Consider the following 22827-nt stretch of genomic DNA (forward strand, 5'->3'; position numbering starts at 1 on the left):
CGAGTCAAATCTAGGATCATAAAATGGAACCTGTATCTTTGCCTTATTAGCCCAGTGCTTTCACCAAGTGAAAAGAAAAAAAAAAATCAGTGGAAGACATCTGGGGCAAGTACTGTCGTTGATATCTCAGTGGACAGAATCTGGGAACCATGAGATACTCCAATGTAGAAAAGAGAAATATTTCCTAATCAGTCATGAACAAATAAAGAGTATTTGTGCTTATCTTGATTATCTGTGGCCCTCAGCTGTTGAAGAGATCGATCTAGGAAATATAACCACTTTTTGCGGGGCACTGTGATTTAAAAGTTATTTTTTCCCATGAATTTCAAAAAGATATTTGACCTCTTAAGTAGGGAATAAGATTTTTCCAATTTTCACATAGAAGCTAAAATGGAGATCTAGGAAATCTTATGATGGTTGTTATAGGAAATAGTGATTTCACATTTTAAAAGGCTTTTCAAATATTTAATGATAGAAATGTGTGTGCGGTACATATGAATCTCTTACCTAAAAAGTGAATGAACTAATAAAAGCAAACAGTTTTTAACATTTAGCGACCACCCAGATAAATGCTTATGAGTTTTAAAATTTGTAGGAGACTTTGTTTCTGTTGAATTAAATATGCATACATATCAGATAATTTAAAGTTGGGCTATTTTTTTCTTGTTGATGTTTTGAAGGGGTGGGGGAAGGAGACTATATTTTAGATAAGAAATAACTGAAGATTTCTGCTGAAGCCTTTTTAGAATAACAAATAATCTTTCCAACAAATCAAACTATAGTCTCTGACTTGGTAACAATAGAAAATAGCCACTAAAATAATCTTACACTTTTAGGCTGTGAACACAGTTAATAAGTATTAAGTAATACTTATAATAGTAAGTAATAAGTATGCTTAATAAGTATTTGTGAAATTTGTTCTTCAGTTCAGCCAGTTCTTCTTTCAAGGCAATAATTTTTTAAAAGTCAATATAATAAAAATCTATTGTTATTTATATTGTTATTCCCAACAATATTGAAAATTAAGCTGCTCTTCCTCTTTAAACCAGCCTTTTCCCCTAGCCCCTCAGTATACTAATCATTTTAAATTGATAGAATGGAAAGTATTTATTGTTAGTGTATATATTAAAATTTTGAGGTCAGTGAATTGAACAGTCATTCATTGTTTAGGAAAGATTTGTGGCCAGAATAAATGTTGGTGGGGGTAGAGTGGAGGAAAGGGGTGTGGTTAGGAAACAGTTACCTTACCCTCCTATCTGCTGCTTTGCTTTTATTCTGTTCCATTTTAGAACACATTTATTTTAGGCACCTTTTCTTGCCAGTATTCTGCAGTTCGCCCAATTCCAGAAGCTTTGCAGTTTTAACCACAAGACTATGTTCAATTTTTCTCTTTTAGGGTCCAGCCGAAGTGGGTCGCAGTCTTTGGTTTTTAATGGGTAACAGCTGTTTTTAATGCTAAGTCCCAAAGCACTTTAACCGGAAGGCAACCCCTCCCCTTCACCCCAACCACACTTCTGCCTCTTGCTCTTTAACTCTGTTCTTAGCAGGACTGAGTGTTTGCCTAGCGGACATCCACAGTGATAGGTTTGCATCCAGGGTGTCAGGAGCAGGGTGACCATTTGTGTTTGGACTTGGGGTGGGAGCTGTCCCTAGTCAGCCCTGCTGCTTGGATTTGCATTACAAACAACCCCTTGTTTACTGTATCTGCTGCCCTCAGGTGTTAGGATTAGAAAAACATGGAGGGGGGGTGGTGAGGGAAAACCCAACTGCCCCTTCCCCACACAGAATCTTCTGTTTGCTTGTAACCTTAGATAATCCAGAGAATACCAGCCAAGGCCAACTGGCATGCACAGGAGTGTTTCTGCTGGTAGCTCATTTTAACAATTCTATATGCATTTGCTCTTTTTAAGACAAACACTGACATATATTTGCTCACACAGCCCTTACTCATGACCTAAATATATAGAGTTACCTGCACAGAAGAACCACTATTGCCATTCAAGCTTTTTTTTTCCCCCCATCTGAAGGAAAATTTTAATTGGCTAATTACATCCTTCCAGAACTGGAATTCTTAGAGGTGTGTCTGTACTAGAAATCTTGTGAATGGGTGTCTCATAGAATTTTAAATAGGAATTCTTGTTCAGATAAATGAGGCAGGCCTAGCAAGAAAGCACCTATAATAATAACATGTTTGGTGTCAGTGTGAGTTCTTAAAGCACAGTAAACCTTGGCTTGGGATGGTCATTTTCACTGAGTGTGAGAAGATGTAGCAGCTTCTTAAATATTTCAGAGCAGGGGCTCTGGAGAGTTTATTAAAAGCATACTCCCAAGACCTTCTTTCTCTGAGTCTCATTTATGAAAATCCTTGGAGGCCAATGGCGATGTCTTAAAAAGGACTACATAGTTGGTTGCCTCCTGTGCTGGGTCCTGGCCCTTGTGTGCCTGAAAGCCGTGAGACAGTGAGCTTGGCTGCCTTTACATAGTGAAAGTTCCCATTGGCTTCATGCACTGTGGTTATTCGTCTTAGGTGTCAAACTTCCATTTGTCCCTCAAGCAACCCAAATGTTTAACACCTCTGAAGAGAAACGACTGGGTTCTCTTCAGCTGCTCAGGGAAGGAACAGTAGCAGACTCGGTGCAGGAAGCAACAGCAAGCGTCGGTGCTCAGCTCACACCAACCGCAGCGACACCTGGTCAGGACAGTGTTGCTGACTGCATCGCTGGCTTCTTTGTGATCTTTCTCAGGATGGATTTTCAGGTGGGAAAGGAAGATGTCTGTGTTTGAATTTCATCATCTTTTCTTATTTTTAGTAGATTCATTTTTCTTATTTTTGCTCTTAAAATGCTTCAGGGTTCTTTTATAATTATTTTGAGCAGTTCACTTCTGTGGTATGGTTTTTACCTGGAGGGGGTCAACATTTTGACGTCTAATGAGCAGAATTATTCCTCTTAGAACTTTGTCTTAACCTGCCCCCACCAGCCTCCGCCCATGTTTGTGTTTGCTTACAGTTAAAATTAGATTTTTGTCATCGTTCACATCTGGAATTAAGGAACTAAGTGAACATGTCTGATCACTAAGGCAACGCTTACCCATCTGTCTCTCACACTACTGCATAGCTTTGAAAACAATCACAGAAATAGTCATCGATAGGAAGACAATGACTTATTAACAGTTCAGAGAGACTCTGGCTCTTATTTTCAGCAGAATTTTTAAGTGTCTTTTCACTTTCCTTGAGGAGCTACCTCATGTGACTTACTGATTAATGATTTAAAATTTTCTCCTATAAGTTGTCTACTTTTTGAAGCTAAGTACATGGAATTTTCCTCTTAAGTTCAGGAGAAGTTAAGTTTTAGAAAGTGTATTCTATCTCAGATTTGAATGTGATCTCAAGAGAATATGTGGGAAAGCTCCTCAGAGCCCCAAACTCTTCTGTTTGATTCATCTTAATTGTACTGCTACAGAGTAGGGAAAGGATCACAGTCAGAATAATTGGAAGTGATTGCCATTCCCCCTTCAGATAATTCAGGTATCTTATGACTGACTGGCATGCTAATTCAAGTGTCCCAGGTGCCGTGCTGACGTGACCTTTCAGGAGCTGATGTTGCCTTGCATGACTGGTGCGGCAGAAGTGTGATCGTTAGTCAGATAGGTTTTTTTGAAATGACCCTTGAAATTTCTTGTTCATTCATAAAGGCATGAGAACAACCTAGTTTCACTAAAACAAGACTATTAAGCCAACTTGCAGAAAATCTTGCTCTTTGAAGTTCCCCTCCCCCTGCCCACATGCAGGTCCTCAACTTGGTCTCATCAATCCCATTATTTTGATCCATTTCTTTCTTGCAGACAGACTTCTGTAATTCTAACAGGACAGAGTGAGGACCTCATAAATGGCTCTATCTGGACTTCAACTTGTTACCTCACATGTATTTTTCATAATACCAGCTGAGAAATTTTTTACAACTTTTGAGTCTTGTTTTTAACTAATCCTGTTAGTTATTTAGGCAGAACTGTTTTTGGTGTATGTGACTGACATTTTTTTAAGCAATGGGATCATTCCATTCGTCTCTAACTCCCCTTGCTCCTCATTTACATATTATAGATAGGATTTTATAAAACTGGTTTCCCTTTGATTTCAAGATAAACTTGAAATTTAAAGAGAAAATATGCCAGCACTGTCCTTGGGCCAACAGAAAAGCACATATATTTGATTCTAAGGCAAAAGTAGAACTCAGCATTATGTAGGTGCTGCTGTTGTGGAACTGAATGTTTTTTTAAAGAAGATAGTCATTTCAAACTTGTATCTTAAAGTTATCACTTCAGTGATCATGCCACACTGATCCAGTATGTAGAAAGCTAATATTGTAGCATTTGAGAGACTTGGTAATGCTTTGTACTGTCCCAGCAGGTCCTTACTCAATTTTTTTTTTAAACTCTCAGCTTTATAACCAAAGGTACACTCTCAGACACTTCATTTAGGCCTCAATTCTTATGAAATTTTAGCTATATGTATGGTACCAGCCATTGGACTTTATTTAAATAATTTTTAAAATATATTTTAGATTGATGATCACTTTTTAAACATTGTGACCTTGTGAAGTTCCTGTAGGAACTGTCGACTTTGCTGTAAAAGAAGGTGCTATAATTTAAAAAGAGGAGTGGCTCTAGCGTAGTTTTAATTTTCTTTTATTATTGTCAGATTCTGTATGAAATAGTTAACAAAACTGTTAAAAGCTGACATACAAAGGTATTTTTGTAAGTCCTTTTTTTAAAAAAAAAAAAATTCTGAACATTTTTGCAATAAAGCCTATCCAACTGCAAATGATAATTGATCAGTTAATCAGAGATTACTGATGAACTTTGAGATAGTTATGTGTTAGGAAAGCACAGAATAGACACTTCAGTAGATTTGCTGAATAATGTACTAGAAAATTTTCATGTATGGTTTTCAGATATGTCCAAAGGATCTGTCTTTATTCAACCAAATCCTATATGAAAATCTGAAGGTGTCTACTAAATAATCCTTAGTGTTTTATTATATTACTTTTTTTGATTTGTTGCATCAGTGAAAAAAAAAAAAACACATTTAGACCATGTCTTTAATGAAGAAGTCAGAGTCATTGCTTGCAGAATGTCAAGTTTCCAAGTAATAGCTGAAAACAGTCAGCTGGAGAGCTCCCTGCTAGAGTGAAAAAGAATGGGACTGGGTCCTCATTTGAGGACTGATCCTGAGAAGTACTTATCTTTACTTAGGTCCTGGAAACCTAATTGAACAAGAAGAGATGATGGAAATGCTTTTTTTCAGAAGGGTACTTGAGACAGAAATGAAGTCATAATAAAAAGAAAACTATCTTCAATTATGTTGCAGTATCATATGGTTAATGCTTCTCAATTCATTTTTATTCTTTCCCAGATAGAAAGGATATTTCTTTTTTCAATAACACGTGACGTATTTTGAGACACTAAAAAATTCTGCGTGTATTTTCTAAATACGTGTAGTAGCATCAGTGCTGAGTTTTCTAGACCAGTATGTGTTGTAAATTGATTATATCCTTTGGCAATATGGAGAGCAAAATTTTTGAGTCTTTATTAGGTGGAGGTAGGCAGTCTCTTGTGAAGGCTGAGCCTGTGGAGGAGGAAAGTCCTGGGCAAGATGTCAGTAGATTTGGGGTGTAGTCCCATGTCCATCACTCTCCATGACTCTCCATCAAGAGCCTTGGGCCTCCGTCAGCCTTTGTTTCCCTGTTGATCTTGAGGCATATTAATGTCTGGCTTGCTTACCTTATGTGATTGACGTGCAATTCAGATGGCACAGACCCTGCGAAAGCACTCTGTTGTCTAGCTAAGGAAGCAAAGCACAAGTCTCATCCCAGCCTGGTGGAATCCTGCCACAGAAGGTGCTTGACTGTATTTAGGAAGCTCCTGAGAAAGGGGAGAAATTGTTGTTTCTTACCGTGTCACTGTGCTGATCTGGAATCTGGATGACTGGGTAAAGGCCTTACAATAACCTTAAGAAAATATCTGTGTAAATAAAAGTTTTGGGGAGGCAGCTTTCTTCTCTTGGGCTCTTTTTTTCTCTCCTAGTTGTTAGGAGAGCACCATTTCTTCTACTAAGGGAATGAGATGCATGAGGGAACAGATTTCTAAATTAAAGATTTGTTAAAATTCTTATATCCTTCTGATATTTGGTATGAAATTGCCAGATGACTCTTAAGTCCTTGGATTGGGGTAATAATTGATTTTTATTTAGGAGACTTTTTTTCCTTCATCCTTTGAGAGCTGGGTTTCTTCTCCCCACTGCAAACAATCTATAGAGAAGAGATTTAAGAACCTCTTGTGAATGTAGAGGACGACAGGCGAGTTATTTTTCTTTCCCCTTGGAATTTTCTTCTGACTTAAGTCTTTCTTGCTTTCCTGGCACCTAAAAAAATCAGGTCCAAGGGGATAGGCTGGCCGGGCAGCAAGGAGAAATCAGTGCTTTTCTAGTCTCATTGGAAAATTCCAGCTTCCACCCTTTCAAGACTTTTCTTTTTCTCTCAGTAAAAGTCAATGAATGTTAAATATATATATCAATGTAGAGTTAGCGTTCTCCAATTTTAAACAGTATATATTCTACCTTGTAATAATTATGAACACACAGCATCTTGGCACTCTAGTTCATATGACTTGGACCCCGGAAAAAACGTATTGTGATCTTATCTCCAGTGTGTCAAACTTTGTCTTAGACTCCAAAACTTGGATTTTTTTTTTTTTTAAGTCTGAAAACCAGCAGTACCAAAGTAAAAATTTTTACCAAAGTAAAAAATGTTTACTGTTTACTATAACTGGGCTAACCAGCTAAGTAGCTGACAGGGTTAGGAAAAGAATCAAGTCTCCAAGATGTTGCTTGAATTGGTTTTTACTCAATTTTTTGGTATAAGTAAAAAGTTTAAAATTAAAACTCAAATTCTTTGGAAAGGGAGAACAATTAACTTTTTTTTTTTTTTTTAAACTATTACCATGTGTCAGGTACTGAGCTAGGCAATTTATACAAATGAAAACTGGCTGGGTGTAGTAATCTCCATGCTAAAGATAACAGCCTATCCTCAGGGGCAGTAGGAACCTGCTTTGGTTTTAGTAAGCAATGGAATCATGGCTCTTCCCTTTTTAAGGTCTGAAGACTTGTTAATTGTCATTTAAAATAACCAACCATTACTGCCTTCTGGAACATAAAACACTGATTAAATGAATCATATGTTGATTAAAATATAAAACCCCAAATTATTACTTTGACGATTTTGTTGGCAGTTTCTTTTCAGTAATGCTTAGCTATTTTTTATGAAAATAAAAAGAAAATACTTTCATTTAAAAAAGCAGTACACTAGAAAACTCAGATGACCAAAAGGAATAAAAAATATGAAATTCCTAGGATCCTGCTGTCAGAGATGGTCATCAAAGCTCACCATGCAGCCTTTTAGACCTCTTCCTGTGCACGTTTAGAAATACATGTAAACATACATAAATATATATGTTATATACTCATGGCCATGGGAGCATAATATACCATTTTTTTCCTGTTTTCCCACCCGTATACAGTGGATATCTTTTTTACTCTTCTGTAACAACATTTTTAATGATGGCTAATGTATTGCCTAATTTATTTAGTCTGTCCTTTGTTGGTAAAACATTTAGATATAGTATCACTTTTTTTTACCTCTAAAGCAAGATGTGATGGAATGCATATTTTCTAAGTATATCTTAGCACACATTCTGTTTCTTTGAAATGAATTACTAGAAGTGGAATTGTAGAGTCAAAGGCAATACACCTTTTTAAGCGAGGGATGGGGGTAACCCAACAATGTGATTTAACCCTAAAAAATTTTGAAGTCAGTATTTAAAAGTATTATTAGATTACATTCACATTTGGTTATGGTTGATGTTTTGAGGCCCTCTTCCAGTCAAGAATCAGTCCAGCAGGAGACAAGGAGCTGGACAGATGGGGAGCAGAATATGAGCTTCATTATTAATCAGGCTGGAGAAAGTGGCCTGAAGCATGACACAAGTTTGGACTTCCTTTGACCTCCCCACGTGGAACACCAGTAAGTCACAGACGTCCCCAACAGGGGCAGGGAGTTTACCTCCAGTGGAGCTGGGGACAAGAGCAAACTCATGTTGGGGTAAGCTGGCCCCAAGAGAGAACAAAGGGTCAGTCTGTCCTTGCTCGGTTCTTCCTCCAAATCACCAGATATGAGTCGCTCTCCATGGGGAAAGTGAATGACGGTGCGGGAGAGACGGAGGCTACAGCTGCTGCCGAGGAGCAGAAGTTACTACTGGATGTGCCAAGCTTCAGAAGGAGGGGACAATGAGAGCGTGGTTGTCCCCTGAGTCACGATCACGGATCAGACCGATGGCCACGGCCAGTAGTGGTGACATACGTGCATATGCACGATGGGAGCTGCAGCAGAGCACTGCTGCTAGAGTCAGAAAAATTGAGATCTCGGTGTCTGCTCCTGACCCGTGACCAGAAGATCTAGATCTCGGTGTCTGCTGCTTACTCTCTGAACCTTGGTTTCTTAACCTGTAACATAGGCTGCCACTTCTTCTACTGATCCTGACAAAAGTACAATATAGGGTACTCTGCATTAGTAATAGTGTTTATGGAAGGCAGAACAACTGCATCTGAGTTTACTAGTGTTCTTATTAAAAAAGCAAATCTGTAGGCCCCTCTGCAAATGTCCTGAACCAGAGGCTGCAGACGGATCATTCGTGTACACTTTAACCCAGGTACTTCAGTGATTCTTACCTAAAGTAAGGTTTAGAAAAATAATGACCAGGTAGACTTTCAGTAATTTAACTGAGGTTCAGATATCCTCAGTGATTCATGCAAGGTCTTATACCTAGGCAGCAGTCAGGCGCTATGGCCCCAAAGCTCACTCACTACCACTCAGCCCTGTCCCTCACGGAGACCGCTGGCACTGTTCGTGGAGACCTCAGGGGGGTTGTATCCTTCCTCCACGGACCCACGTTCTTTAGCGTTCTTTTCAAAGCTTTCTGCAGTCTGAGCTCATCTGCCTTTCGAGCCTTGCCTCCTTACCCTGCAGCTTACAGTTAAGCTACATTTCCACACCCGCATCCTATTGCTTTCCCAAATTCCTGTCTTTGGGTTGTTATAGCTTGCTCTCCCTGGAATGCCCTGTTTTTTCTTCCTGCCGGCATAGTCTTGTTCATCCCTGAAGATCTGGGCTACACAGTATCTCCTCCAGGACGCTCCTCCTGACTTCACCACCAGGTAAGAGACTCTGCTCTCTCCTGGCTCCCACAGAACCTTCTTCAAACCTGTTATCACTGCTTACAATCGTTGTTGTCTCTGTGTCTGTCTGTCTCACTCACTGTTAGTTCCTTTAGATAGGGAGCTTCTCTTACTCATCTCTGTGCTCACAACCAGTTATACTACTTGGCATTAGAGCAAGTTACTCTGCAGATATTTGTGGAATATATAGAGCAAAACTTGTTAAAATGTATTAATGTAGAGCAGTAACAGCAGATATCAATCTATATTTAAATGGAGAGCCTTTAACAAAATACAGACTAATACAGAATCACAAACCTGAAATTGAGCTTAGAAATGATCTGAACATGAAGTATATAGTCCATGGACTAGACATTAGCTGTTAGTTTTGAGTCTTGAGTAAGTGCCAGGACCTGTTCTGAGCACTTAATGTATATTAGATGATTTAGTCTTCACAGGAACCCTGTGATATCCTGAATAGCCCTATTTTACAGATGAGGAGATTGAGGCATAGGGATCATACAGGTGGTTAAAGGACTGCTGTAAAACTAGACCAAAAAATGCTCGGTCAGATAAAGTAGGTAATTTGGCAGGATCACACAGCTAGTAAGTAGTGGTACCATGCTTGGATCAGACTTTGACCCTCACTGCAGGGTGCTTTGGAGAAGGAAATGGCAACCCACTCCAGTGTTCTTGCCTGGAGAATCCCAGAGATGGAGGGGCCTGGTGGACTTCGTCTATGGGGTCGCACAGAGTCGGACACGACTGAAGCGACTTAGCAGCAGCAGCAGCAGGGTGTTTTCTGCAACTTCAGCTATCACTGCCGTCACTGGCACACAGAAGATGCTAAATGATTGTTGAATCCATGTATTTCTCATCAGGAAGATGTTAAAGATTTTTAACGTATTTATGGTTCAGTAGCTTAGTTGTGTCCAATTCTTTGTGACCCTGTGGACTGTAGCATGCCAGGCTTTCCTATCCTTCACCATCTCCCAGAGCTTGTTCAAACTCATGTACATTGGGTCAGTGATGCCATCCAACCATCTCATCCTCTGTCATCCCCTTCTCCTCCTACCTTCTAGCTTTCCCAGCATCAGATTTTTCCCATGAGTCGACTCTTCCATCGGGTGGCCAAAGTATTGGAACTTCAGCATCAGTCCTTCTGATGAATATTCAGGGTTGATTTCCTTTAGGATTGACTGGTTTGATCTCCTTGCTGTCCAAGGGACTCTTCAACAGTCTTCTCCAGCACCACAGTTTGAAGGCATCAATTCTTTGGCACTCAGCCCTTTTTATTGTCCAGCTCTCACATTCTACATGACTACTGGAAAAACTATAGCTTTCACTATACGGACCTTTGTAGGCAGAATAATGTCTCTGCTTTTTAATGTGCTGTCTAGGTTTGTCATTGCTTTTTTTTCAAGGAGTAAGCATCTTTTAATTCCATGGTGGCAGTCACCATCTGCAGTGATTTTGGAGCCCAGGAAAACAAAGTCTCTTACTGTTTCCATTATTTCCCTATCTATTTGCCATGAAGTTATGGGGCTGGATGCCATGATCTTAGTTTTCTGAATGTTGAGTTTTAAGCCAGCTTTTTCATCTCCTCTTTCACCTTCATCAAGAGACTCTTTAATTCCTCTTTGCTTTCTACCATAAGGCTGGTGTCATCTGCATATATGAGGTTATCGATATTTCTCCCGGTAATCTTGATTCCCGCTTGTGCTTCATCCAGTCCAGCATTTCTCATGATGTACTCTGCATAGAAGTTAAATAAGCAGGGTGGCAATATACAGCCTTGATTACTCCTTTCCCAATTTTGATGTCCATTGTTCCATGTCAGGTTCTAACTGTTGTTTCTTGATCTGCATACAGGTTTCTCAGGAGGCAGGTAAGGTAGTCTGGTATTCCCATATCTTTAAGAATTTTCCACAGTTTGTTGTGATCTACACAGTCAAAGGCTTTAGAGTAGTCAATGAAGCAGAAGTAGATGTTTTTCTGGAATTCTCTAGCTTTTTCTATTATCCAGTGGATGTTGGCAATTTGATCTCTGGTTCCTCTGCCTTTTCTAAATCCAGCTTGAACATCTGGAAGTTCTTGATTCATGTACTGTTGAAGCCTAGCTTGGAGGATTTTGAGCATTACCTTGCTAGCATGTGAAATGAGTGCAATTGTGCAGTAGTTTGAGCGTTCTTTGGCATTTCCCTTCTTTGGGATTGGAATGAAAACTGACCTTTTCCAGTCCTGTGCCCACGATGATTTTTCCAGATTTGCTGCATATTGCAGCGCTTTAACCTGTAGAGGGTTTGTGAACATAAAAAATGTATGAAATTATAAATGTCTTTAACATTACTTTTGGTAATAATAACTATGGTGCTAGTAAAAAGTGCTAGAGTTTAAGGCAACAAGTTAAATTCAGTGAAGGGAGGAGAAACTGGAGGAGATACAAAACAGATGGAGAAAGTTCTAGCCTGATGATGGAGGGGCAGTGTTAGTGGAAACAATAAATTTAGAAAGAGGAGCAAGTTTTAGGACAGACGTACATGAGTTTGACTTAAGGACTATTTTATGTTTTCTATGTTAAGAAAACAAAAAATTAACCCATATCTGCAACCCAGCATTTTACATTATGGACATCATTTTGGTCTATAATTTATCTAAGTCAGCAATGCCTCACAAGTATCACTTCACTTCTAATGCTGCCTGAACCTTGTGTAGAAGCCTCTGTGTGATAAAAAATAGAAGTGCATACTGACCACAGGTGAGGGAGGAATAGTATTAATATACTACTGTATAATATCTAATGAATTCACTTTACTTGCATTTTTCTTATTAAATACTCACTATATCACTGTGGAAGGAACACTACCAGTTTTCCCGTCTTTTCATTCAAGATAGTGACACACACAGGTTTCATTGTTCACTGTAGTCTCAGAGTTTAGTAAGTGGTAGAACTTGGATTCAAAGCCACATAGCCCTGATTTAGAAGCTGGGACCCATTTTATAAACTAGTTCCTCCCTCTAAAGAATAATCCTGAGTTAGTGTCAGTAAATTATATTGAAGATTAAAAGCGTCTGTTATATTTGTGCTTTATTAAACAATGTAAGTGGTTTGGCTCTAGTGGTGGCTTAAATAAGTTCTCAGAATACTTGAAAATTGTCTTCTGGTTTATTCAACACATAATCATGTAATTGCTCAATGTGTTCTTGAAAAGTCCCAGGAAATATTTGTTTCTTGGGTGTATCAGCCACATTTTGATAAATGCTTAATTTTTATGGGAATTCCTATTGCTTAATTCTAGGGTCCCAGTGTCCACATATCTTAAGGACTCAATAGATTAATCAAATAGCAGTGTGGCCAGAGGTTTTTGTCATTTTTGGAATCTCCTTGGTGAATGATGTTGCCACCTTATTCCATAAGAACTGAGTTTTATAGGCAAAAATCTGCTGCCAAAGAGTCTTCTTTGCACAATAAGCAATTAAAATGTGGTAGGTGCTTTGTTTCTAGGAGCTGTTTGTAGTGATTTTTGTGGTATCACGATATTAGGTTAAGTAAGAGAAATTAGCTTAGAATTAACTGGAATTGTGATCATTTCTGAGAAGTTATAACAGTGGGTTTCCTTAAAAAAAAAAAAAAGAAAGCTTTTTTGGTAAGAAGATAATTATTAGAAACAATCTTCTTTCTCTCAAAAGAAAATGTCTCTGTTGTTGTTTTAAGGTAATATATATATTTTTAAAGTTAGGGGAAAATTCATTAAAGAACAGAAAAAAATGCAAGTGCCTTCTGTCACTTATATAATGGTTTCATTTATGTTTTCCTTAAAATTTTCTTTATCCAACTCTACGTATAATACAAGTTTTTTTTAATAAGATGGCTCATAAGGTTACTGTTAAAATTTTTCATCAAAAATATGTTGTTGCTCATCTTCCCATATGAATAAGTAAAGATCTATATCATCATCTGTTGCCATGGCTGGATACTACCCAGGTATATGAGTATTTTAGTTTATTGATTTTATCCTCAATTATGGGTGCTTTTTGTCTTTCTTATTTTAAACAATGCTAAAATGAAACCTTGTTAAAAATACATATTTATAATCTATTTTTATAAGTTATACAGAATTAAATAGATTATAGAAATAAGTCTATTTAAATAGACTTCAGATAAATGTGTTTTTGCGTATTTATGTTTATCTGAATCACTGGATCATATCTTTCTTGATTTATGCAAGCTTTTTATATATAAATATATATATGGCTCAGCAGGTAAAGAATCTGCCTGCAGTGCAGGAGACAGAGGAGACATGGGTTCAGATCCCTGGGTCAAGAAGTTCCCCTGGAGAAGGAAATGGTGACCACTCCATTATTCTTGTCTGAAAAATCCCATGGACAGAGAAGTCTGGTGGGCTATAGGCCGGTGGGTCGCAAAAAAGTCAGACGTAACTAAGCAAATAACACGTGTTTATATATAAAGCATATTAACCATTTTGATAACAAGAAAATGCTTTCCAGCACTAGCTTGGCTCATTTCATGTAATTTATTTCAGAAGAAAGACCCTCTTTTGACTCTTGTAGGATGGTACAGTAACCAGAGAAAACATGTTATTTCCTTTCACTATCAGAAGAAGTTACCTGTTGTAGCAGTCTCTGAATTAGCCCTCAAGTCTAGGGTTAAACGAGTTTCCTGGTAGGATGAAGACAAACACCAAAGAATGTTTATTTGAGGAATGATTTCTCATTCATCTCATAAATATTCACTGAAGGTACTTATTTTGAAAGTCATTGTGCTGAGCCCTATTGTTAGTATATGACAGCAGTTTCTGAAGACAGTAGTTTTTGTATGTGCCAGCCTTTCTTGACTTGCGGACCATCTGAAATATGATAGAGAGTATTTGATTTACTTGTTTTAAAGTGGTTATAGAGATAGTTCTGTTTGGGTTGGGCCAGGAAAGTTGCTTTAATAAACACTTTTTTAAATTAAAAGGTTATGCATAGTAAGTAGTCTAAGACTTACTTAAGAAATCAATAATTTATAGAGCATTTTGTTTATATTTAATGTAAAATAAGTTAGGACATCCATCATAAAGCATTTTAAATTGGCAAGTTTATCAACATGGCTGCCAAGTTAACTGACGGTTGGTAAGAAGAAAGGCTAGGAGTCAGATCTCCTCTGTGCAGTTCTTGGTACTGTGTCTCTTTCATTAGCACCATCACCAGGAACCTTTACATTGACTCTGCTTACTCTCTAACCACATTTTAAAGAGTTATTTTTGGACTTAACCACAATTAGAATTAGGGAAACAGGATCTCAGGAAGGTAGACAAGTTTACATTTGCTTATATCACGTAGGGCTGAGAACACATGCCCTGGATCTTGAATGCCTGAATCCAAATCCAGGATCAGCTACTTGGCGCTGTCCAGTGGGCAAATTACTTTTACCTCTCTGTTTCCATTTCTTTACTTACAGTTTGAAGATTTTCCTAATAGTTGGAAACACAGCAGGAAACTATTGCCTTGAAAATGATGTTAGTTATCACAGATAGGAAATATTTGGTCAAAATCCATGGCAGGGAATCACTACCTGCTAGGAATAGGTATCAGGATAGATCTGTGAATTAAAGGCCTGGGCATGTTTGTTTTCATGTCTTCCATACTATTTATTAAATAATTCTAAACTAAAACCACATGTAATAATGTAAGTTCTTATTAACTAGATTTTTGAGGCAGTCTCATGTATCTAATTGGGGAAATTAGAGATTAAAACTTTCAAAAGGAAATGTTTGCTCCCAAGATGGAAAGAGCAAGAAAAATGTGACATTTAGCCTACAACTGAGAAACTGGTTCATAATTCAGGGACATGTGAGGTGTGTATGTAATGTTTATTCAGAAACTATTCAGATAACTAATAAATTCAGTAATGTGTATGCAATGAGAAATTTGAAAATAGTTGGCTACTTGTGGAAAAGTAAATTTTAAAAGGCTTTTAGTTTTTTCTTTAAGTTCTGTTGCTAATTTCATGGGAACTGGGTGGGAGTAGTATTGACAAGAAGTTAGGCAAGGCATTTACTGGCTGTTGGTCTTTGAAGGAGCTCCTAACACTTTGGACTCTTGGTTTTCTTGTCTAGAAGTGGTAACAAGTGGGGATGGCATGGACTGAGCGAGGCACAGTCACATCCATGTGCTTTCTTTGTCTGAAAGCCCCTGGGCTTCTGGGTGCCAGACCCCTGAGCTCCATCATATTTGCATCTCTCTCTTGCATTGCTTTATCAATATTGAAACCATCAGAACTGACATTAGTGCTTTGGCAAAGGAGTTTTTCTGCTCTAGGAGTACAGTAAGGTCTGATGGTATGAGAATTGGGGAGAACTGACCCAGGACTGCTTTTGCCTGGCTCTGGGAAGGCATCCTGTTGTCCATTAGTAAGTTCTGGGGGCACCCGCAGTGCAGACTAACCATACAAATGAGATCTGGGCATCTAGTTTGGATGGTTCCATGCAGTTGAGTTGCTGATTGTTAAAGGTCTGCCTTCAGAGAACCAACTCATACCTCTTTCTGCTTTTCCTTTTTTCACAGCCCAGTATATTCCTAGAATTCCTTGCCCACAGTTATCACCCAGACACTGCACTTCACAAGCAAGCATCTTGTCATTTTAAAGTCACAGTTTAGCCCTGTGGACAAGGATTAAGCCACATAGCACTTTGACGCAGGGAGAACATGTCTGGGAGGGTTTTATCCTCTACCTTTTTTTTTTTTTAATTGGGAAGGAGGAATTTACTCATGTATTTAGCATTTATTCAATGATTATATATTCTAAATAGCTTTACTGAGATGTAATTCACGTGCAGTACAATTCAGCCATTTGAGGGGTACAGTTAATGGTTTTTAACATGTTCACAGATGTCTGTGACCATCACCACAGTCAGTTTTAGAGCATTCTCATCACCACGGAAAGTAATCCCACACCCTTCAGCTGTCACACCCATCTCCCTATTCCCTTACCCCACCACCCCAGGTCTGAGCAACCAGTTAATCTTGTTTTTTTGTCTCAATAGATTTCTCTGTTTGGGACATTTTATAAGAATGGAATCGTAATAGGCAGTCCTTTGTCACTTGCTCCTTTGATTTAGCAGAGTATTTTTAAGGTTCATTCATGTTGTAGCATGTTATCACTACTTCATTCCTTTTACCCTTTGGCTCTTCATGGCTGAATCTCACCTTACAGAGGTTGGATACTTTCCCTGACACAGGTATGAGCATCGGTACAGAGAGAAGATGAATTAGGTTAGTCTGTCTGGGGAAGGGGAAAAGGTAAAGTCAGTTGATATTACAGATATATATAAATATAATATATATATAAATATAAATCAGATACATATATATAAATCAGTGATGAGAGAATATTTTTGATTGCAGTTCCCAATCAGTTAAAACATTTGACCACTGTAATTATTTATGAATTACCTACGTAAATTACACATTTATCTAATAACTCAGAGTATACACTTAGGGTACTGTTTATAGTCATTGATGGAAGCTGCAGATTCTTCTTTCAAATAAAATAATCTCTAGTTATTTTGGTTAGCTTCTTGTTAGATCTCATCATAGATTTTAGCACTAAGGCAGGCTCTTAAAGAGTTGTTACTAGAAGTCAGGTAACTGTCAGCTTTGCCATTTTCTTGAGTCTCCTTGTGCTTTTGTTATTAGCATCTTCAGTGCACTTGGTACTCTTGCCCATCTGACATACAGAGCAAATGCAGGCCTTTTCTGAGATGGTCTGTATATTAAAAATATTTTGTAAAGCTTAAATGTTTTAATATAAATGTGAGTGTGGATATTGTGGTGTTTTCTTCCTGCACCTCAGTGGCTGATGCTGTGTGCTCTTCCTGTGCTACATTGTAGCCCACTGTTCTAGACTGGTGGGAAAAGTAAAGGGAAGCTATATTCCTGTTTGAGCCAATGAGATATTTCTGACAAGCTGGCTGCTGTGTTTCCTGTGAAGGTTTTTTTTATGAGACAGGCACATTCTGCACACATGTGAAAAAAAAAAAAAAGTCTTCCTCTTTTTGGCCTGTTAGGGAGGTTCTTTTCTGTGTAGGTCACGTGCAGATGGTTCAGAATCCCCTGGGCTTGCTGCACCCTGGGTTGGGGGCTGAGGCTGTGTGCGACTCTGCCATAGCCCTGCTAAGTTACCTCACTGGTGGTTGTGCTTTGTGCCAACGGTGCAGGATCTCCTGCTTGTCCCTGTGGCCCTGCCCTCTAGCAGCAGCCCTGTGGGAATCCTGCTGCCTTCCCAGAGATTAGATGTCTGTGCTGGGCTGTTTGCTATTTTAAACCAAAAATGTACAGTGTGTGCAAGTGATGAAACTGCTTGAAAAGAAAGCTCTCTGCTGTCTGAGACAGTCCTCAGTCATCCTGAGCACATTGGAAACCGGGCAGCATCCAAACCTTGACATATTGATGTGGCTCTCAATGGTAGATCTCTCTGCTAGTCCCCAGAGGACATGCTCGATAAGAAGCTGGTCATTTGACTTGGACAAGGCAGGGAGGCCGCTTGAAAGCATCTCTGGGTATAAGACTGTTTCTTCAAAACAAGTTTGTGACCAGCTTTGTTCTTCACTGAAGAAATATCCAAAGAAAATGGGCTTAAACTGTTGAAAGAATTTAGGTTGGAAGAATTACTTCAGAGGGAGGGATTAATAAACACTGGAATGGTTTATCAAAGGAAAAGCATAGAATCTGATTATTGAAAGGTTTTAAGAATAAATGTTTGTATGAAACGATTTAAATGCCTCACCTGGAGGGATCCAGACGGTGGGCTGTGCCTCTTCCTCCTGGGCCTCACCCACCTTGCCTCCCCCACTCTTCACCTCTGAGGCAGTTGTATTTTCTTTTCTGTCAGCAGCATGCAAACCCTCCAGGTCCTCCAAGAGATTATAGTCCTTCCTGAAGGGAAAAATAAATAGGCCAGCATATAGATTATGCTATATAACGAGTCTCCTGTGTATTATTATAGTGTTGCCACCCCAACTCTCAATTATGGCAATTTTTGCTGAGGGGCAGTCTTAGGAGTGTGTGAGCCCCCAGCTCCTGAGATTTCCTTGCTCTCAGTGTGTCTCTGCTTAGCCACGGAGGTGTTGCTCTGAAGGCTGCTGGCTGAGCAAATCATGCTAGCTCATCGCACATCCTGTTCAGGTGACTGAAATTCTGAAATTCAAGATTTCTCTGAAGAGAGCCTTGAAGAATATTGGACTCACTAGAAAGAGCCTAGGAAACGTAGGCTGCTCGGTCGTGAGCAAGGGCCTGGGTTCAGTTAGCCGGCAGTGACTGTCCCTCAGGTATGAATGAGAAGCGGGGGATGCTTCCAGTGGCTATTCGGCTTGATCGTTTGCTGGAGAAGGCCAATGACAGAATCATAAAAGAAATGCTTTTTCTTGGTAATCGGAAATTAGACTGGGGCCTTGGGGTCTAGAAAATGTGATAAGCTTATTAGGAATGCAACATAGAAAAAATAACTGGAACTTACGTCTGGCAATTTCTGAAAATGGTAAAATTCAGGAAAGATAGCATTTTTCCAAGAGAAAAAGGTCTGTATTTTGAAATGTCATTATTCGTGTTTTCTTGCTGAACTTCGTTGTTGCAATTCTAAGTTGATTTAGTTTGTACCCCTTTCCCAAGCACAAAACCAAACAAAAAATAAACTCCAAATAAAACAAGCATCAAAACTGTAACCCAGTAAACTGAGGTAGAATTTTCCAGTTCAACAAAGTTTGATACAATTTTTTCAGAGAAGATTTACAGTTGGGGACCTTACAGCCATGCCTGTTGATTCAAAATCCTGTCAAACACACAGAGGCAGCTTTTGTTCATCAATTACTTGGTGTTTCAGAACTGAGAGATATTGTACAGAATGAAAGGACAGTTATTTGATGATCATTTCTTCAGTGTCAGTATGTTTTAGAACTTCACAGACTTGAAAAAGCAAAAAACTCATGGTTCATGACTAATAGCTACATAAACTATATTAAATCTTTTTGAGAAGGGGGCTTTAATAAAGGAGATGAATTCATTTTTGTAAGGTTTGTAAAAGTTCTGCTTTTCCATTTTCTCTATCCTAAAGTCTCATCCTGTATTACGTTTGGAGCTTCTTTATAGATATAAATGGGGGCAGATATTTTCAAAAGCAGAAATTTAAGTATTGGAAGACAAGGGGGTTTTTTGGTAGCCAATGAGGAGAGATTACTGGACATGCATAACACTGTGTGTAACTCTGGAGATATAGTATAATGATTTATGGTTGAGTTGCTTGTTTTCTGTGTTGATTTTAAATGTGGTAATGGATATTCCCACAGTGTGCTTAGTAAGTTTCCAAAATGCCTTAATTTTTTAAAAAAAATCAGAAATACCTTCACTCTTATTTGCCAGCATAAGAAAGCTTAGAATATTAGTGTTGATACGTTTTGGTTGCTATATCCTTAAGAATTTTTCTGCCGTTTGGTGGCTTCAGGTTTTGATTGAAATGTCAAGGTGTAATCATGGCAGACTGATGTGTGTTTGTGTATCTGGAGCCAGAACTGAAAAACTTCCTCTGACTTTCTGTTTTTCTTCTCTTAGTAGTAAAGAATTACGCATTTACAGTTTCCCAGATGAACGTGTAATTTATCACTGATGCAAATTTTAGCTCTCCTGGATATAAACGGGAGTGGGGAGGAGGCAGTTCTTAAGCTGCAAGGTTCACCTTGCTTGCATCAGGTGTCTGCAAAGTCTTTAGACCCAATGCACGTTAGGGTCCCTTTCCCAATTGGAATCACTTACCCCATCATTTTCATTTTACTCTTTAGGCTGGAAGAAGTGTGTATTTAGCCATCAGTTCATTTTGTGTGGTCTGAGTTATAAAAATGCCCCTGCTGGTTTTTCCATATGAAAAACATGTTTTTCATTTGTGGAAACTTATATAAATTTTTTTTTTTTTTTTTGGGCTGGGCTTTCTTTTGTGCTGCTTTAAATTAAAAGCAAATGTACTTCCCTCCCCTTCATTCTTGATTCCCCACCCCCATCTTTGCATGTTCCAATTACAGAGTTGTGAAAATAAGTCATCTTTCGGCTTTTGTTACTTTAAAACAGCTCTCGGTGATGTCAGAGTCAATACTAAAAGCATTAAGAATGCTGGCAGACTGCAATGCAGCTGCAATCCAACATGGTGCTGGAAATGGGGTTGAGAGCATAAAGGCTTTCCATATTCCCAGGGCGCACAACTGCTTGCGGCCTTGGCTTTGATCTCTTCAAAGGCTGCTGCCTCCTCCTAGATGGAGAGACTTGGCTGCCACTCGCTTGCATTGAAAAAAGGCAGAGGTCTCTATTCAGGCAGAAATCAATCACTGTGCAGAAACAATTATGTGTAATTCAACCATCATGAAAACAGGACGAGATTACGGGTTTGTTACCTGAGTGACTGTGTGGAGACAGGGAGCAGAGAACACTGGAGTCCTGCTGACATGCCACATCTCTATGACAATTACAGACATATGAATGATGTGGCAGGCGGGGGAGGCACGATGACAAATGCTGGTCACGCTGTCCAGCAGAGCAGAAAATGAGGTTACAATTGGGAGATAATGTTTGCATATGTAACCATATTTTAGCAAGCCGAACAACTTCAGGGAACAGACCCTCAGAAACTCTTGTGGGTATTTATATGAATGTATACTGGCATGTGAATGTGATATTAGCTGAATTAAGACAAAAGTCATCCTAATAATTTGAGAATTAGGCTGGAAAAGAGAAAGTAAACTTTGGGTTATTACATTTGCTAATTTGGAATTTATACTGCTGACACCAAACTCTGAAAACACAACTAAGTTCCTAACCTAGTATATGTGAGCCTGACTTTAAACATGTTCTAGTTTGAGGAACATTTTTGTTTTGAATTTGGTAATTTGCCTCAAAAAAAGCCTTTTGTTTTTTTCGTCTTAATTTAAACCCTTTGGGAAAATGATTTTGTCAGTTGTTCTGTCTTCCCTTGTTTTCACATGTTATTTTTCTAAAGCAGGCTTCTGAAATGTGTTGGAAGTTTCCTTTCATTGTGAGTAAAAACAGGGCCTTTTTTCTAGGTAGGAAATAGCTTTCTGCTTTAAGTAGAAGTATATTTAATCTCAGAGCCCTGACATGCAAAGCTGTCGAGGCATTTATTTTTATTTTAACTTGCTCTTGTCACCTAACAAAAGCTTAGGATTAACTTCACACTTTGCCAGCTAGCCCAGCTAAAGGGCGGGAAAAGGCAAAAAATAAGACGAAAACCTAGATGGCTGATTATAAAACGGTATTGCTGCTGCTCAGCTTGCTACCCAGGCCTGGGTTTACCTTTCATGCTGCTCCAGCTTAGACATCAGAGGCGTGAGAGCTGCTTTGAGTTACAGATCTTCAAACAATAAGTCAAAACAAAAAATCAATCCCCTCCGGTCCCTGGGTGCAGTTATCAAAAGATAAAAGAGAAAAATAAAGTTATGCTAAAGCAGATAGAGGAAAGGAGTAGATATGCCAAGGAAACTCAGAGGACAAGTGCAGAGTTGAAGTGGGCCTCGTGTGAGCCAACATCAATGAATTTTTATCTTATCAAAAAGTTTTAGGGTTGCCAGTTCTTTTCAAACTGGATCCAGTCTGCTTGCTCCAGGGCTGCCTGGAGCATTGGCTTTTATACGGTTGCTTCCCACCCTCTCCCCCTTTAAATATAACCACATAGGAATTAGACTGCTTTTCACTCAAGGTATAAAACTTGCCACAGACTTCAACAGCAAATTAGGGGTTTCAATAATCCCTTGATATTTTGAATATAAATTGAGAAGGTTTCTTTTTTTTTTTTTTTTAATGTTTATTGAAAGCTGTAGATTTACATGAAAAGTAAGGCAGATCTCTACAGTGTGTATTCTTTCTTCAAGCCAAATTACTAAGGAGAGCTGGAAAGCCCCCATGAATTCTTTTTGAGGTAAGAAATCTGTGTTTTCCCTCTGTTTTTTGTGGGTAATGTCAGATATTTTTGGAGATTAACTTTAACTATCTTTCTGAAGCCGTTTGGCCAGCATTTTGATATACAAGCCAGTACGTATTTTTATGAACCCAAGTTAGAGTCTAAAAGGCTTATATTTTTAGGTATTATAGAAAACTGAACCTATTTGCTCACCAATTTTATAGCTGTAAACATTTCTGAAACCAGTTCCTTCATTAACTTCCCTAAAGGTCTTTAATAAATGGCAGCTCAGATTCTCTTTTTACCTTCCCCTTGGCTTCCCTTTACTTCCTCAGTGATAGCGCCCCTGAGCTTCTGCCCAGGGAGCCACCACGTTCAGCGCCTTAACCACCGTAGAGCCTGACCTGTCCCTTGCAGGGCACTAAGTCTCTATATCTCAAGAGAGAAAAAGATAGTTTGGCTTTATAGAACTGGATGCCCTGCTATTTAAAGAAACATGTTCTATATATAAACTGTAATCACTTGAGTACAATCATCATAGCTTTCATTTGCATAGTTCAGATGACTCACTGTTGTGAAAATTAAATAAACTCAAATGGAAAAC

The 22827-nt window shown here is 38.7% G+C and overlaps 1 protein-coding gene across 9 annotated transcripts in view; it reads left to right on the plus strand.

Moving 5' to 3' along the window:
* LEF1 (lymphoid enhancer binding factor 1) overlaps positions 1-22827 on the plus strand; it is a 117013-nt gene that overhangs the window by 6232 nt on the left and 87954 nt on the right. Inside the window, exon 1 of one of the 9 annotated variants that reach the window (XM_070791085.1) lies at positions 99-2757. The exons of the other annotated variants lie outside the window; for them this stretch is intronic. Within the exon in view, the coding sequence (XP_070647186.1) occupies positions 2563-2757 (195 nt within the window). The 5' untranslated portion in view covers positions 99-2562. Of the gene's footprint in view, positions 1-98; positions 2758-22827 lie in introns of those variants that run through there. 9 annotated transcript variants of the gene reach the window in all.

The sequence above is a fragment of the Bos indicus genome, chromosome 6 (assembly GCF_029378745.1).
Source record: "Bos indicus isolate NIAB-ARS_2022 breed Sahiwal x Tharparkar chromosome 6, NIAB-ARS_B.indTharparkar_mat_pri_1.0, whole genome shotgun sequence".
Lineage (NCBI taxonomy): Eukaryota > Metazoa > Chordata > Mammalia > Artiodactyla > Bovidae > Bos > Bos indicus.